The sequence below is a fragment of the Siniperca chuatsi genome, linkage group LG19 (assembly GCF_020085105.1).
Source record: "Siniperca chuatsi isolate FFG_IHB_CAS linkage group LG19, ASM2008510v1, whole genome shotgun sequence".
Lineage (NCBI taxonomy): Eukaryota > Metazoa > Chordata > Actinopteri > Centrarchiformes > Sinipercidae > Siniperca > Siniperca chuatsi.
The window spans coordinates 25,304,580-25,320,255 of record NC_058060.1 but is presented as its reverse complement, the minus strand read 5'-3'; the positions used below and the strand labels follow the sequence as shown (position 1 = coordinate 25,320,255).

The following is a 15,676-nucleotide window of genomic DNA, read 5'->3' as shown; positions in this document are numbered from 1 at the left end:
GTGTCATGTAAATAAGCTACACAGATACAGCTGTGGTTTGAGCTAACGCTGGCGTTAGCATATTAACATGCTTTACACCACACTAACAAGCTAATGTTAAGCTACTTCAGCGTTAATCTCAGTAAGTGCACACGGATGAGGCTGATGGGAATTCAGTCATTACTTTCAGAGCTATTCTCTCCAGTGTTGGATGAGTGTGGACACAAATTTGACTTGTTGGTGGCGCTGGAGGAAAAGTCAGGGGATCATCAAGTCATTGGGATTCATCCTCTGGGCATTACGAATGTTTGCACAAAAATTCTTGACAATCCATCCAATAGTTGTGGAGATATTTCAGTCTGGATACAGAGACATAATCGTAATCACAGCTAAAAATGCTAATGCTGACTGTTGAACCAAGACGTGGATCCAAACCGCCGGTGTCAAAGCAAACAGTTACATCTCCATCCGCCACCCATTCACTTTAAACTGGAATACACGAACCTTTAACACTAAACGCTGACATTTAACGGTATTTGCTAACGTAGGCTAGTTGCATATGAACGTAGACTTGAATTATGTACTAAACAACCTAAAACTTCTACCAAAGTTCTACTGTCTTGGTGATTTGCAGCTCTCCCTGATATCGGAGTAACTTTTAAGGAGTAGCTCTTCACCTCCACAGAACACACCGACTTCTCGCCATTAACCTTTACAGATATTTATGGCTTAAAATGTTCAACCTTTTGGGTGCAGGACATTTTTTCTGACCACTAACTCTCAGTAAAAAGCTATAAACACCCCCCCCACACACACACACACACACTCACAGAGACTATAAAACACACCGTTAGCTGGTGCATATCCATCACTCTGACTTTCTCCTGGTTTCTGTCCCACAGAAACAAAAGAGTCTTTGTGCTGGATCTGGACTGGATCGCGCCTCTCTGCAGCCTCGCCAACTTCTCCACACGAGGATTTAGGAATTAGGCAATAAAAAAAAAAAAAAAAAAGGCAGTTGAGATAAATCCCACAGTTTATGAAACAGCCCCCGCACCACCACCACCCCTGCAAAACAGACCACGAACTTCCTTCCAAACAATCCTCATCGTGGAGCCCTGGGTTTGTGAGGGCAGACGATGTCCAGTCTCCCGCACGAAAGTCAGAAGTAAATCACGATGTGTGGATTTGTACAATATAGATGTAATTTGTAGGAACGCAGAGCTGAGTATAGAGATGTCATTGGGTCTGGGACTACGACATGTTTAAGTGTGGAACTTCTATGTTTTCTATGATAAACTGACTGGGGGGGAGAAAAACATGGATATTTGACAAATTAAGTAACTTTAAATGAGTAAAATCAAATGTCAGCATTCAAATGCTTATGTCCTATACTATATAAAGTCTGGAACAAAATAACAAACAGAAAGCAAACAGAAATCTGTTGAGTGTTGCAGAGTTTCCAGCTCGATTAGCTCTGCAGGGAAACTAATGGACCGGTGCTCGCTTATCTAGCTCTATCTCTGCAAAAACGCTGTACAGCTGTAAAAACTGTTGAACAATGTGCTGAGCTTGAGTGTCCTAATGTGACTTCCTGATTTAAATTAATTTAATTAATCCCGGTAGAAAACTTTCTTTAAAAAAAGGGACAGTTCCCCCCAAAATCTAAAACACATATTCCTCCTCTCACCTGTAGCGCTGTTTATCCATCTCGGTTGTTTTGGTGCGAGTTGCTGAGTTATCTGCCGTGGAGACGTCTGCGTTTTTTGAATATAATGGGACTACTGTATACGGCGCTCGGCTTGTGGGGCTCAAAGCGCCAAAACAATACATTTAAATACTAAACTCAACAGCAACGTCTCACTCAAGCCGAGCGCCATAGAGTCCCGTTATATTCAAAAACGCAGACGTCTCTACGGCCGATATCTCCAAAACCTGGCAACTCGCACCAAAACAACCGAGATGGATAAACAGCTCTACAGGTGAGAGGGAACACGTGTGTTTCTGATTTTTGGGTGAACTGTCCCTTTAAACTTGATGCATTGTTCATTGGCACAAAACTTGCTAGAATAGGAAACTCAGTTTCTTCTGACCGAAGGTTTTAGAGAGCGCCTTCTTCTTTTTCTTCAACGCTATCAAATCTTGAAAAGGTTTCCTGGCAGATACAAGGTCTGATACGAGCGAGTCATCACTGCTCTGAGAAAAAGTTAAACAAAATCCACCGAACTCTCCTGCTGAGGTTTAAAAAGTCATGTGGTTGTTTGGAGCTGCGCTGCATGAAACTGTATTTCAACACGAAGGACAGATTTCTGAGTAAATACCCTTCGCAAGGAATAAAAGAAAATTAATTCATCAGCTGCTGCTGGTTCGAACAAATCAAACACTGCATTTATTTTTCCTTCGCATTTGTTTTCTTATTGGATTTAAGAGAATATCTGTTATTGACATTTTTAATGGGTTTTTTTCACTCAAACACCAACCGACTGAAGAATGAGACTAATTTAGAGCAAACTCTTAACTATCACTGATTATCTCGGACACTCTTAACGCATGCGTGTGAGATTTAGAGTCAGAGTCGGTCCAAACTCACAGTTTAGTTTAGTTTCTCAACTTTAAGAGCCTCTTTACACAAGAGAGGTTTCTGTCACCCTCTGCTTCAAACTGTCAGCTGATACATATACAGAGCAGTGTGTGTGTGTGTGTGTGTGTGTGTGTGTGTGTGTGTGTGTGTGCGTGTTGGATCTCTCAGAGGTTAGATTTGACTCATGGGAGCGAGCCAGATGCTGCACACTGTTGATATCCAGAGAGAGAAATGATGAAATGCCTGACAGCTAACAGTGATTTCACCTGCAGGGAATCTGACTGGACACACACACACACACACACACACACACACACACACTCTTAGCGTGTCTAACATAATGGCATTCCTCAGCGCACCAAGCGTCCCATAGCTCAGGATTAAGTTTCCTGACCGGGGAAGTTATCAAAATGCATTGTGGGAAACATTAGACTTCACACAGAGCGTTGAGGGGAGCTGCGAGCTCAGCCGGGCAGGACACAATGTGTTGATGTCACATTTTCAAATGATCCCCCGCCCCCCGCTGCCGCCGCCGCCAGCAACACCGAGAGGCAATCAACAGGTGGCTGCTGAGATACCAGGAGACGAGCTAATATCTCAAAAACACAAGCACTTTTTTCAGGAAAGACACAGAACTCATCTGACTTATGTAGTATATAAGAGGCGGACAGAGCCAGGCTAGCTGCTAACAGGAAACTAACAGCGGCGTCAATATCCCACACTTTGCTGACCCACTTATCCACCCCAACCTCCTCCCTGCAAAGTTTTAACGATGTGTAACAATACTTCCGCCTCTGGTCTTTGTCAGTTAAGCATAATCCCAGTTTGTTTTAGTTCCCAGTCACAACAGAAACTGTACCTGGCGAGCTAATGGCTAACATGCCGGGCTGTTTACTCACCCTGGCAATTTGTTCTCACGGTTCATTTCATTCAATAAACAGTTACTGAAGAGGGACAAAAGCTTGCTAACTAGCTCAGTCGCTAACGGGACAATAAGTTCACCCGGTTTTATCCGGAGACACGTTAGCATGATGCCCTCCTGTCTCCTGACAGTGTGTGAAGCAGGTCTCAGTTGTGGAGCAGTTTACACTCGGCTAATAAGCTACGATCCCTTCCCTCAAAGGCCAGCACCGTCACGACGGCAAATTTGCAGTTGAGTACGACGTGAAAAATAAATGAGATATGTGCGATTTTAATTTGCCCTCGTTAGCGAATCCACGGATGGTGACAATTCAACTGATACGAACTAATTTTGCTGCACAGTTTCGCCATTTTAAATGCTGGTTGGGGCCTTTAGGCATCTGAACTAACGGCAGACGCTGTCTCAGTCTCACTGAAGTGAACTGGCAACATATGGATGTAGTAACCTTGTTATCAATGCCAGAAGATCTGCTTCAGGACAGTTTCAAGTACTTTTGAGGGGATAAAACATGAACATTAAATAACTGAAAAAGCTCTGATCGCAGAGCCAAAAAGTGACTCATCAGTTGACGAATGGAGATATATTTAATAAAATGTTCACTGTGACAGCAAAATGATTGTTATAGATGTTCATTGTGAAGATTTTTTCCACTTTGAATACAAACATGTGTGTCCTATGTTCCTGGAAACACTTCCTACAGACCGACTGATCCGATGACTCTCTCAGACTGACATTTATTTGGAAAATCCTCCTTTTGCTTCACATTTGGAAGCCGAAATCCGAACATAAACACACACAAATCTCTCTCCAGCAGGCCAATAGCTAATGTTAGCATGTTTTATTATCGCAGTTATATTTAGAGCAGATTACACGCCTGTCATCCGGAGAAGAGCCCGTCTCATTAAGCGGAGCACGAAGATGTTTACACTGAGCAAATATTTCCTCTCAGTCATAATAACCCAACGCACAGGGATCACACATCATCTGAGCTCGGTATATTTTCGTAGAGAGAGTTTAGATTTTCCAGCCTCGTTCCCAGGAAGAGACGGATTTGAAGAGTACACACACACACACACACATTATGTAGAGACGTTATTATAATCAATGAAAACAAATGAGACCATAATTGAACAGACTGTCAGTATCTATTGGCTTCAGTGAACCAACTGGTCAGAGGGAAATCTGCTGGGTGACTTTACAGCACCACACAGGTAGAGGGCGCTGTTCTCCAACAATAAACAGGGCTAAAGTTATTTTCCCGACATCACTTCCTGTCTAGCCTTTATTCTACTAGCTTCTGTATGTTCTCAGTCTGAAAAAACGAAGCGTGTTCCTGGGGTTCAGTATCCTTTATTCTACGATCTACTACAGCTACTATTAGAAAGTTAGCTTGATAATGATCGAAATTAAAAACTACAGCTCCCAGCATGACCGCACACAAAATACACGGCCGTAACTGTTGTTTTTTTCCTCATCCATGTCCTCCAACACTCTTCTAAAAACATTTTTTAAAACGTTGTAGCTATGTCTTATATAGCTTATTATTGTAAGCTGTATACTTATTCATATACAGTAGTTAAAACGTACAGTTAAAAAGGTTAAATGCAACAAACACAAAAACATTTGGTTTGTATTGTAAGGGAGTACAGGGACTGATAGAAGAGGCTTCAAGGTGACAGTAATGTCTAAGCCAATCCAGGAAGTAACTAACGTGAGACAAGTGTTGTGAACAATGTAAAAACTGCAGAGTTTTGTTCAGTAAAGAGTTGAAACGTGATGTTCCGGTCATTTCTGTATGAAGTTACAGCGGGGGATGTTTAACCTGCGGTGGTCTAGGGCAACAGTTCCCAACATGGGGGCTGAGATCCCCCGAGGGGTCACAAGATAAATCTGAGGGATCACAGTTGATTAAAAGGATAAAAAGATTTTTCTCAAGATATTTTTTCGACTCTTCTGGCCGCTCGAAATTCTTCAAATGAAAGAATCTGAGAAGGAAAAATCCCTCCGACGTCCACGCTGAGACCGTGACCTGTGACGAGAGGCGGCGAGACAGACACGGCCTCGCTTTAAAGGCTCACAGGTCAAAAAACGTTGGAAACCACGGGTCAAGGGCTTATGGGAAATGGTGTTCAATAAAGGCCTCTAACAACAGAAATATTAAATAAACAACAATAGTACTTATTAAAAGGAGTTTTAGCCACTAGCACGCTGGCAAAGCTGTAACTGTTGCTAACAAAACAACAAACTAACAGAATAATTGTTTCTCATTTATGTCAGAATACAGAAAAAAGCAACTCTCTATGAAAACATATGGAGTTACTGAAGCTAGCTCTACAAGCTAAACTAAAGAAGCTCCCAGTAGCTAGCTTTAGCATTGTTAGCTATTATGAAGCTGTGTTGTTTCAGAATAAGATATATATATATTTCAGAAAAAGTCAACAGTTGTGATGCATCATTAACACACAGCTGACGCCTGCTTCACAACTAACATTACCGCACACACACACACACACACACACACACACACACACACACACAATGTGGTGCACGCCAAACCCTCCTGACTGAAGCATGATGGGAATGATTCTGCTGAAACGTTCTGGTGTGTGTAAATCTGGACGTTGAAACGATTTACTGTAAAACCCTGATGTATGCGGACACACACGCACGCACATAAACCAAACACACACACACACACACGCACGCACATAAACCAAACACACACACACACACACGCATACAAACCGAACACACACACACACACAGAACAAGACTCAGCTCGCCTGCAGGAATGTGAATGTGACCTAAAACACACAAACACACCATGAGAGAAACGCCTGCCGTATCATTTACACTAATACATGGACGACTGGACACATCTGTGTGTGTGTGTGTGTGTGTGTGTGTGTGTGTGTGTGTGTGCGTGCGTCAAACAGCTGCACGGACAACCTGGAGAACAAAGGGGGAGATGACAATGAGTGTAATAACAGAACGACTGGCTTCAGATTTTAGCGAATAAAAAATACGCATTGCAATTTCTAAAAATCCTTTTTTATCCACAGAGCTTCAGTATATAAATATAATTGTACATTTCTGAACAACAAGCAAGCAGCTACTGTATAAATAAGCAAATATTGGTTGCAGAATACAGAATACAGAATATTTTCTATGAAAATATAAAAGGTTTTGAAATTCAAAACACCTTTTTTTGAACAACATTCAGAAAAAAGGATTTGCGCCTCAAAAACAGGACAACATACCTTTAAAAGTGGTTTATTTTAATGCGTGTATTTCCGAGAGGTAGATAACTTAAGGAAGTCAAAACATGAAGCAGCTCCTGTATAAATGAACAGCTAAAAGTTTTACCCGATAGATGACAGACGGTTAAAGCTGCATTCAAAAAGATTTAAACATCGTAACTCCTGTAAGGTGATTTAAACCGTTCACCAACCCGAACAACCTGCGATGCTTCAAATCAAACAAAACCAAAGAGAGGAGAGAGAAAAGTTTAAATTTGTCACTTCCTGTGGACGCCGCCGGGACTTTATCTGACTTTATTTGGCAAATATTCAGCGTCTCACTTAGCGAGGATGAGATGCTCTCATCTGTTCCACTCTTTGTTTCAGACCGATAAGACGGCCAGATTTTACATCAAATCCTTAAATGAGGAGCGTTTAGCACAGCGGTAATACTCCAAAGTAAGTCGTGTGTGTGTGTGTGTGTGTGTGTGTGTGTGTGTGTGTGTGTGTGTCTCAGGCCTCGGCCAGACAGGCCATGACCTTCAGCATCAGCTCCTGCTTCTTGTGTTTGGCACTGACGAGCGCTCCTCTTCCTCTCAACCAGGACAGCAGAGTCGCAGAGTTCAGCTTGGACAACTGGGGGGAGAGGAGAGGAGAGAGAGGGAGAGGGGGGAGAGGGAGAGAGAGAGAGAGGGGAGGGGGAGAGAGGGAGGGAGGAGAGAGAGAGGGGAGAGGGGAGAGGAGAGAGAGGGAGGGAGGGAGAGAGAGGGGGAGAGAGGGAGAGAGAGAGAGGTGGAGAGAGGGGGAGAGGGAGAGAGAGAGAGGAGGGAGGGAGAGGGGAGGGAGAGGAGAGAGAGGGAGAGAGAGAGAGAGAGAGAGAGGGGAGGGGGGGAGGGGAGAGAGGAGAGAGGGGGGGGAGGGAGAGAGGTGGAGAGGGGGGAGAGAGGTGAGAGGAGAGGGGTGAGAGGGAGAGAGAGGAGGGGGGGAGAGAGGAGGGGAGGGAGGGGGGAGAGAGGAGAGGAGAGAGAGAGAGGGAGAGAGAGAGAGAGAGAGGAGAGAGAGAGAGAGGAGGAGGGAGGGAGAGGAGGAGAGGAGAGAGAGAGAGGAGAGAGAGAGAGAGAGAGAGAGAGAGAGGAGAGAGAGAGAGGAGGGAGGGAGGGAGGGAGAGAGGGGGAGAGGGAGAGAGAGAGAGAGAGAGAGAGAGAGAGAGAGAGAGAGAGAGAGAGAGAGAGAGAGAGAGAGAGAGAGGGGAGAGAGAGGGAGGGAGGGAGAGAGAGAGAGAGGGGGGAGAGAGAGGAGAGAGAGAGGGAGAGAGAGAGAGAGAGAGAGAGAGAGAGAGGGGAGAGAGAGAGAGGGGAGGGAGGTTGAGGAGAGGAGAGAGAGAGGGGGGGAGAGAGGGAGGGAGGGAGGGAGAGGAGAGGAGGGGGGGGAGGGGGGGAGATAAACAGCAGTGAGGAAGAAAACAAAACGTTTTGTTGCTTAAAGAAAACGTCACTTAGGAGGAAAACAATAGTATCAACAGTCTGACATGTTGGGAATCGGCTCTGACCAGTTGCCAGGCAACCAGTGGAGGAGGACAGAACCGCCTGCAGCTTCACATTTACTGTACAGACGTCAATCTAACTTTCTGGCTTATTTCACATAACGTTGAATTATTGCTTTAAAGGGGGTCAGGTACAGGTACAGAGGTACAGGTCCGTGGGTTCGGGTCTCGGTTTTGGGCTCGTGCAGAAGACCACACTGCAATGCCGCTTACAGCATTTTCCCAACGTTTTTGCAAATCAAATCAGCGTCGCCTGAGATGTTGTACGTGTCAGACGATAAATCTGTCTGTGGGAGGAAAATGAAACCTCCTCACCTGCTGAAATTAACACTCCTACACCGCCGGCCCACACAAACTACAGCAGCCACGTCAGGTGAGGACGGGGGGGAAACATGCAACATGCTAATACTGCAACAGCGAATTAATGTACTGAGAAACTGACAAACCGATGGAGCGGGGAGAAAACGAAAGAGATGAAAGAAAAATGAGAAAAGTGCTTTTTCTTAAATTTGAATAATTTAAAAACTTTCTTAGAAGAATCTAGTACACATTTAAATTCACCAGCGTTTGCGTTGGAGCGAGGGAAAGAGGAAACATGGCGAGTGTGAACACGGATCACAGCAGCAGGTTCTTACTGGACACACTGACACATTTATAAAACACTTCTTTTCGCTTTGTATTTTGGCTTTTCGCCGAATGTTAAGTCAGGAAAACACACATTTCTTGTCTTACTTTCACAGTTTACTGCTAAATTGTACGGGATCGTGTTGGGATTTGTGCAGATTTCAGGTTAAATGTCTGATGTAGTTCAAGTTTATTTGTCACGTCATACAATACATAAATAATACATACGTACAATCATGGTGTCTGTCTACACAGTTGTAAAACAGAATAAGAATAAAGATTAGAAATAAGTAATACATAACAATCGTAACTCTGAGTGATCAACATAATATAACGGACTGCTCTGATAGGTCGGAGACAGCATTAGGGGTGTAACGGTACACAGAAGTCACGGTTCGGAGCGGGTTTGGTACAGCCCGAACCCGAACCGCTTCCAAACTGATTTAAAGGGTCGAGGCGGGTCTTCCACCTGCAGCGTTTCATCTGACAGCGTTTCGTTCAGACAGAATCAGGCGCTTTGGCGAAAAATACCAGCCCCCCCCCCAAGTTCATTTTAAACAGGGGGGGGTAGTGCGTTTCTGCTGCAGCTGTGGGGGGGTCGCAGGGGGCGCCGGGGAAAAAAAAACGCAGCGACCTGCGGCGGAAAAGTTAAAACGGACTGAACTTTTGGAGAAACGCAACCCGGCGTCACGCTGCGGCGGCCGAGCCGGCGATCAGACCGGCTCCACAGTCAGCCTGAAGCATCACTGAAACCTGCGTCTGGCTCGAAGTCTGTACTAAAACAAACGGCTTCCTTTGGTTTGTGTCGTTTGTTTGAGAGAGACGGACGAGCGAGCTACAGAATGAATACGTGGAGGGAGCGCCGGTACAGAGAAAGCCGGCGAATCAGATTTTTTCACAGCGGTTAAGTTCTAAGCACAAATAAACCCGAGTCTGATTCTGTCTGAATCCGGGCGCAGTGTGACTGAGTGGCACGCCAATCAGCTCGTTGCACACGCTGCTGACGGCGTACGGCTAAAAGTTTCCGGCCGGAACTCGCGCTTGTGAACTTTAGCTCCGCATTCAGTCCACATACCGTGTAGTCTGCGTGCAGCACCGGACCGTGAACCCCGGACCGTGACGGTTCGGCACGAATACGCGACCCGTCGCAGCCCCGGTTAGCATGCGCCTGTTTTTCACGGACCGGGTCAGACTGTCCACCCAGCTGGAACTTTTTGAAATATGCCGTACGAATGTGAAGTGTCTTCTTTCCGTGAGCTTAAATTAATGATTAATAGGTCCTTTTTCGAAATTCTCTCCAAAGTGGACAACACTGAAAAACATAAAAATCACACTATGAAATAAAACTTAAGCTTTTCAAATACAGTAATTATCTGATTTAAAAATAAATCTGTTCAAAATGCTTTCTCTAGAAACAAGAAGAGATTAAAGTTTTAATTTCGGTAGTTCAGTGTAGACGCCGTGCAGGAAAACTTGGTAAAGAGCGATCTCTAACGTGCATTTTCTGCAACATAAACGTGAAAGTGGACACGGTTTTGGTGTGGAGCGCAGTGCTGGAGGATGTTGGCGCTGCCTTGCTAAAGGACACTTCTAGAGATTTTCATTTACTTTATTCTCCCGGATGTTTCTGCTTAGCCTGGTGAGTCGCCGCGTAGTAAACTATCCCTGCACAAGAAGAAGAAGAATATTTAATTACCAAGAGCATGCATTTGAAAATGAATTTAGGAGACCATACGCAGAAGTAAATGGTCGGCCAGCAGACGTGTCCTAAAGAACAATGTGTCCAGCGGTGTGGCTGTGTAAATAAAAGTAAAAGAGAAGCTGTAACTGATGTATTGTTCTTGAAAAGTTGCAGGTTGGAGCTGTAAAACTGATGAATGTTGTTATTAATCTGCTCGGCTCCCTGTGGGCTCCCACCCGCTCCTGACCATTCATCACTTTAACAGTCCTTCCCCTCCTCTGGAAGGATGTTTGGTAAGGAAAGTGAGGCAGACAGAACAGTGTGCATGCTACTCAACACACTTTAATACATCACGTTAATGTATGTCGTCCTCCTAAAGGATGTTTATGAGGAAGCTAAAAAGCTGCACATACAGTACGAGTGGACGCACTGGAAATTCATCACTTCAAAACAAACTACGAGGTCTTCCACTTCTTCACGCAATATTTTATACTGTAGCCAAGCTAGCGCCCCCGTGAGGCTGCAAGGTTCATTACACACCAGAAAACAACATGGATTTCTATATTCTCAAGGTCTAGATGTACTCGGAAGCGGACAGCAGGGCGGACAAACGACACACATGTGTATGTGTAGGCAGGTGTGTTCGCACATGTGCGGCTGGTGCGTACAGTCTGTGCAGTCAATACAAATTTTGGACACGAACGTCCACGAAGACATCTGTGTGGACCCTCGCGGCTATCTGGACACGGAAAGTATAATTTGTGCTTCACATCTTTACCACCAGTTTGTTTTGCAGAGTTTGTCCTGAGGGCGGCACCAGAGGAAAGGTCTCGATGTTAGCTAAATCAAAAAGGGACGATCCTCTGTACGGTAGCCATGTCAGGACATCTCAGACTCAGTCGTTGTTACACTTATCACAGGAATGTGTTACACGATTTACTAAATGGCTGTTCATGCTGTCGCTCACGGTTTGTCGTGGTGAGTGGGTGTTGGTAGGAAGAAGTGAAGAAGAGGAGGAAGGAAAATAGATTAAGGGAAATAAGGAAGGAAGGGCAGCTGCCAAGAAAGAAGCTGAAAAGTTCAGTCTGTCTCCTGACCTGGTTGCTTCTGGCCATTTTCTCCACATCCACGTCTTGTATCGCAGATCTGGATTTCTTCGGCTTTGTCTCGAACGCAACTCCCTGAAACAACACAAAAACACAACACAGGACAGTCGGGAAACAGCTGAGGAGTGTAGCCAGCTCCTGTAGCCTAACTGCAGCCAGCGTAATGATCTCAAAAAAGTTTTTACTCTTGAAAAAGTTCACAAAGAATCGAACAGTTAGACGCAGGATAAATCAATGAACTGTTGGGGACAGTTTAGATCATGACATGAGTCGTAACCTCCCGCATCTCCCAACTCTGTAAAAAACTACCACAGCAAGGTGCTGCTGTTATAAATGATGATTTTAGCAGCTGATGTCTTAAATCCGGAGAGTTCTGGTGTTTCAGGAAAAGCCGCCATGCTTTTCTAGTTTGGAAATTACAAGACAATGACAGCATTCATCCAGTGGGGTTTCATGAAGGAGGCATCATGTTGATGTCTACTGAAATGTGTCAAATGGCAGCTACATCGCTTATTCGTCACATTACCTAACACCCATTTCAACTAATCCAAGTTTCACACAACTGTGTTTGTAGGTTTGTCCGTTATTTCTATCAGTAACATTGTACTCGTCAAGTTTGTCACTGAGAACTGGGAACACATCGCTAAAAAGAAGTCAGGCGGGTCAATAAACACGATAGAAATGATGGGAAAAACTACAAAAATAAGAGCTAAGTTGTAATAAACCGGAATTAATCATTAACGGTAACTAAACTAACTGGACCCACCCCTCGGCTGCTGGTGGAGGTATCTTTGTAGGAGACGTCAGAAGACGTCAGAGGTCGAGGAGGCTCAGGTGGTGCAGCTTTACGGCTGGAGTTAGCAGCAGTATTGCTTTCACAGCTGGTCCTCACGTTGGTTTTGAGGCTGGACTTGGGTTTGACCTCCGGCTTTGGAGTGAGGATCAGCCCAGGTTTAGACTTTGACGCGGGGCTGAGGCTGAGGAGGTGCTTGAGTTTGGGGTGACCTGTCGGTTGAGGAGTGGTGCCGCTGTGAGATCTGGGGCGACGGTTGAAGCGAGGAATGGTTGGCAGAGGAGGAATTGGGAGGGATGCAGCTGACAAAGAAGAAACAGAAGACAAAGAATAAGAAGAAGAAGCAGTGGCGGGAGTCTTCTTCTTAAAGGCAGGTAGTGTCACCCTCCTCCTTTCCTCCCCCGCTCCGCCCAGCTGCTCCCTCTGCTTCTGGACCCGCAGCAGGGCGACGTTGACGTGGCGCGATGGACACTTGTTCTTGAAGATGGGAACCAGTTTGGGAGCAGGGATCACCGGGGTTTGACTCGGGGGAGGAAGAGGGGAGAGGACGGAGGAGGACGAAAGGGTGGAGGAGGAGGAGGAGGAGGAGGTCAGGGATGAAGCTGGCTGGAAGAGTGGGAGAGAAGAGGAAGAGGAGGAGACAGAAGAAGCTGACTGGTAACCCGAGGAATCAGAAAAAGAAACACGTGAGGAGGAGGACGACGATGAAGGCCAAGCTCCGTCTCCTCTACATCCTTGACTTTGTGTCAGTCTTCCTCCAAATCCACATCCATTACCCAGAGGCCCCTGGGCTCCGTCCTGCTGGGAGAGAGGGGCCCAGGCTGGAGGCTGTGACCCGAAGGGGGGCTTCACAGGTCGGGGAGGAGGAGGAGGAGGAGCAGGGAGCTGAGTGAGGACCGGCCTCATGGAGGAGGAGGTGGTCAAGTTGATCTGCTCACCACTCAGCACCTGAGGAGGAAGAGGAGAATAAACTAGAACAAAGAATTACTACTTCAAGATGATCTGTTTGATCAAAAACAAGGTGCCGTGGGTTTAAATATATTACAATGAAGCGATATGTAGTTATGACCCCTCATCATACAGGTTATGTCTGTAGTGTGGACAAGATGTTCAACATAAAAGTGATTATTTTCTTCTCAGATTGTTTGATTTCAAGTATTTTTAGAGGCCTAAAGATGTGAAAACATCAAATATTTCACTAGAAAAAAGCAGAAACTAATTAAAGGACAAATTAAACAATTTGCTGTAATGAAATGTTCTTTTGCTTCTTGTTCCTTTAGTGATTTTGTGACCTCTCAGATTTTTCTTGGGACCCCTTGGGGATTCCCGAGCGCGAGGTTGAACGTCGATATTAGACTATTCTGCAGAGTCCTGGATTATGCTCAATGACACCATATTAATATATATATTTCACTTTCTATAATACCTGTTCATGGTGACTATGACATGGATAAGTAAAAGATCGTGGTTATAAAAACCAGAGCATTAACTTCAGGTCTGTGACGAGACGTGAACATACACATCCCTGCCGACCGCAGTGAAGCAGACTAGCAAGTAAAAGTAGATGTAAACAAAGCAGCATTTAATATACTTTACTGCTTTGTAAATGTTTTATGAGGAAGAAAACGCACTCAACACGTTTGTCTGACTAGGATACACACAATGTGTTTTGGTGAGCAACACTGATTGTAAACATAACTGTGTTTATAAGAAAACTCCACCTTCAAGTGTATGGACATCAATACAAAAGAACAATTACCAAGAACACAGGAACTGTATGCTAACTGGCTATTATTATTATTTGTCAAAAACTGCCATAAACCTTTAAAACAAGCTTAACTCTCTGAACAAGACATCTTAAAAAGATCTGAAATTTCTTCTTTCAGTCTATAGTTTAATAGACTTCAGCTTTACCTTCTTGTACAGGAGCCTTACTACAAGATAGAAAATAACTTCTCTCTCAGCTCCTCTGCATGGAAATGAACTCTGCTGAACACTATAAATATTTTAGTTTCACTCTGTGAGCGCTGAATCGATCTCTCCGGATGTTTCCCCATGCAGAGTTTCTCAAGTTGATAAAATACACTTTAGCTGCACCTTGTGAATAAGAAAACACAGAATGAGCTCTCAGGATGCTTCATTACAGTTTATAGTTTCATCTATGGACTTCACCGAAAGACCAGAGCTGCTTAAGAAACTCTCGAGATTCATTAAAATGGTTTCTAGTATATATATATATTGTTTAATTTGCATGTAAATTTCAAGAATTTACTTATTTTTCTCTGAAAATGGACCTCAAGATGATAAAAATGTTAAATTGTATGATTTTTATTTCAAGAAAGTGCTTCACAAGGTTTCCTCACATGATTATAAATAGCATTCAACCTCATGAAAACAACCTTGAAAAGAAAACCTAATCTAAAATCTATTTTCTCTACTTGTGGCACATTTTTCATTAAAGTGAACTCACTTCCTCCACCTTCCTCCTGACATCTGTATCATGAAAATGAATCCTCACGGTGCTGAGAGGGAACTTTCTCTCCACCTCCTTCTCTTCAGCGTCGCAGCTTTATGGTCATAAAACTGTCCGTGAAGTTTTTACAGGGTGGGAAATGCTCCGATAATCGCTTTTCCTCTCCCGACATCAACCTCCACACACTCACATAAAATAACCTGCATGTGAGGGTGTGTGTGTGTGAGTGTGTGTTTGTGTCGGAAAGAAAGAAAACATACATGCAATAAGACAAAGAAGTTTAGGTTTGGAAAATATAAGAGCGAGAGAAACGGGGGAAATGAAACTAAGACCCAGAACAAGAAGAAAGAAAAACACAGTCAGACTTGCTTGAATTTAAGTTTCAGACCTTGAAGACATTTAAGGAAAGTGAGGACATTCAGCACAAAGGGCTATTCGAGGGTTAAGACTTAGCGACGTGTCACTGCACGCATGTCACTGTAGCTTACACCGGACCGCCGTTCAGACAGAAGACGTTCTGGAGACGTTAAGCGAGTAAAGACGCCACTGATGTGCAGACTGTCATAGTAAACTATGGGTGCTGCAGGTTTCGACGCACAACATACACAGCGTGTGCTGTTCTTTGGTTTTAGATTTAGGTTAGTTGGAGTTAAACTTGAATTATGCTTCTGCAGAGATACACATAAAAAACTGCGCAGAGAAGGGTGTGATGGGTAACAGAGGGTGAGCTGACGT

At 44.4% G+C, this 15,676-nt stretch overlaps 2 protein-coding genes across 19 annotated transcripts in view; one reads left to right on the top strand and one right to left on the bottom strand.

Annotated features, from left to right (window-relative positions):
• LOC122866462 (protein NLRC3-like) overlaps nt 1–15,676 on the top strand; it is an 876,731-nt gene that overhangs the window by 405,761 nt on the left and 455,294 nt on the right. The gene's annotated exons all lie outside the window — the stretch shown is intronic.
• LOC122866467 (uncharacterized protein DDB_G0271670) overlaps nt 1–15,676 on the bottom strand; it is a 58,720-nt gene that overhangs the window by 10,694 nt on the left and 32,350 nt on the right. For all 14 annotated transcript variants that reach the window (XM_044176171.1, XM_044176170.1, XM_044176168.1 and 11 more), the window contains 3 exons: nt 12,442–13,416; nt 11,667–11,750; nt 828–7,357 (listed from right to left, as the gene is read on the bottom strand). In XM_044176171.1, coding sequence (XP_044032106.1) covers nt 7,235–7,357; nt 11,667–11,750; nt 12,442–13,416 — 1,182 coding nt within the window. In that variant the 3' untranslated portion in view covers nt 828–7,234. The remainder of the gene's footprint in view (nt 1–827; nt 7,358–11,666; nt 11,751–12,441; nt 13,417–15,676) is intronic.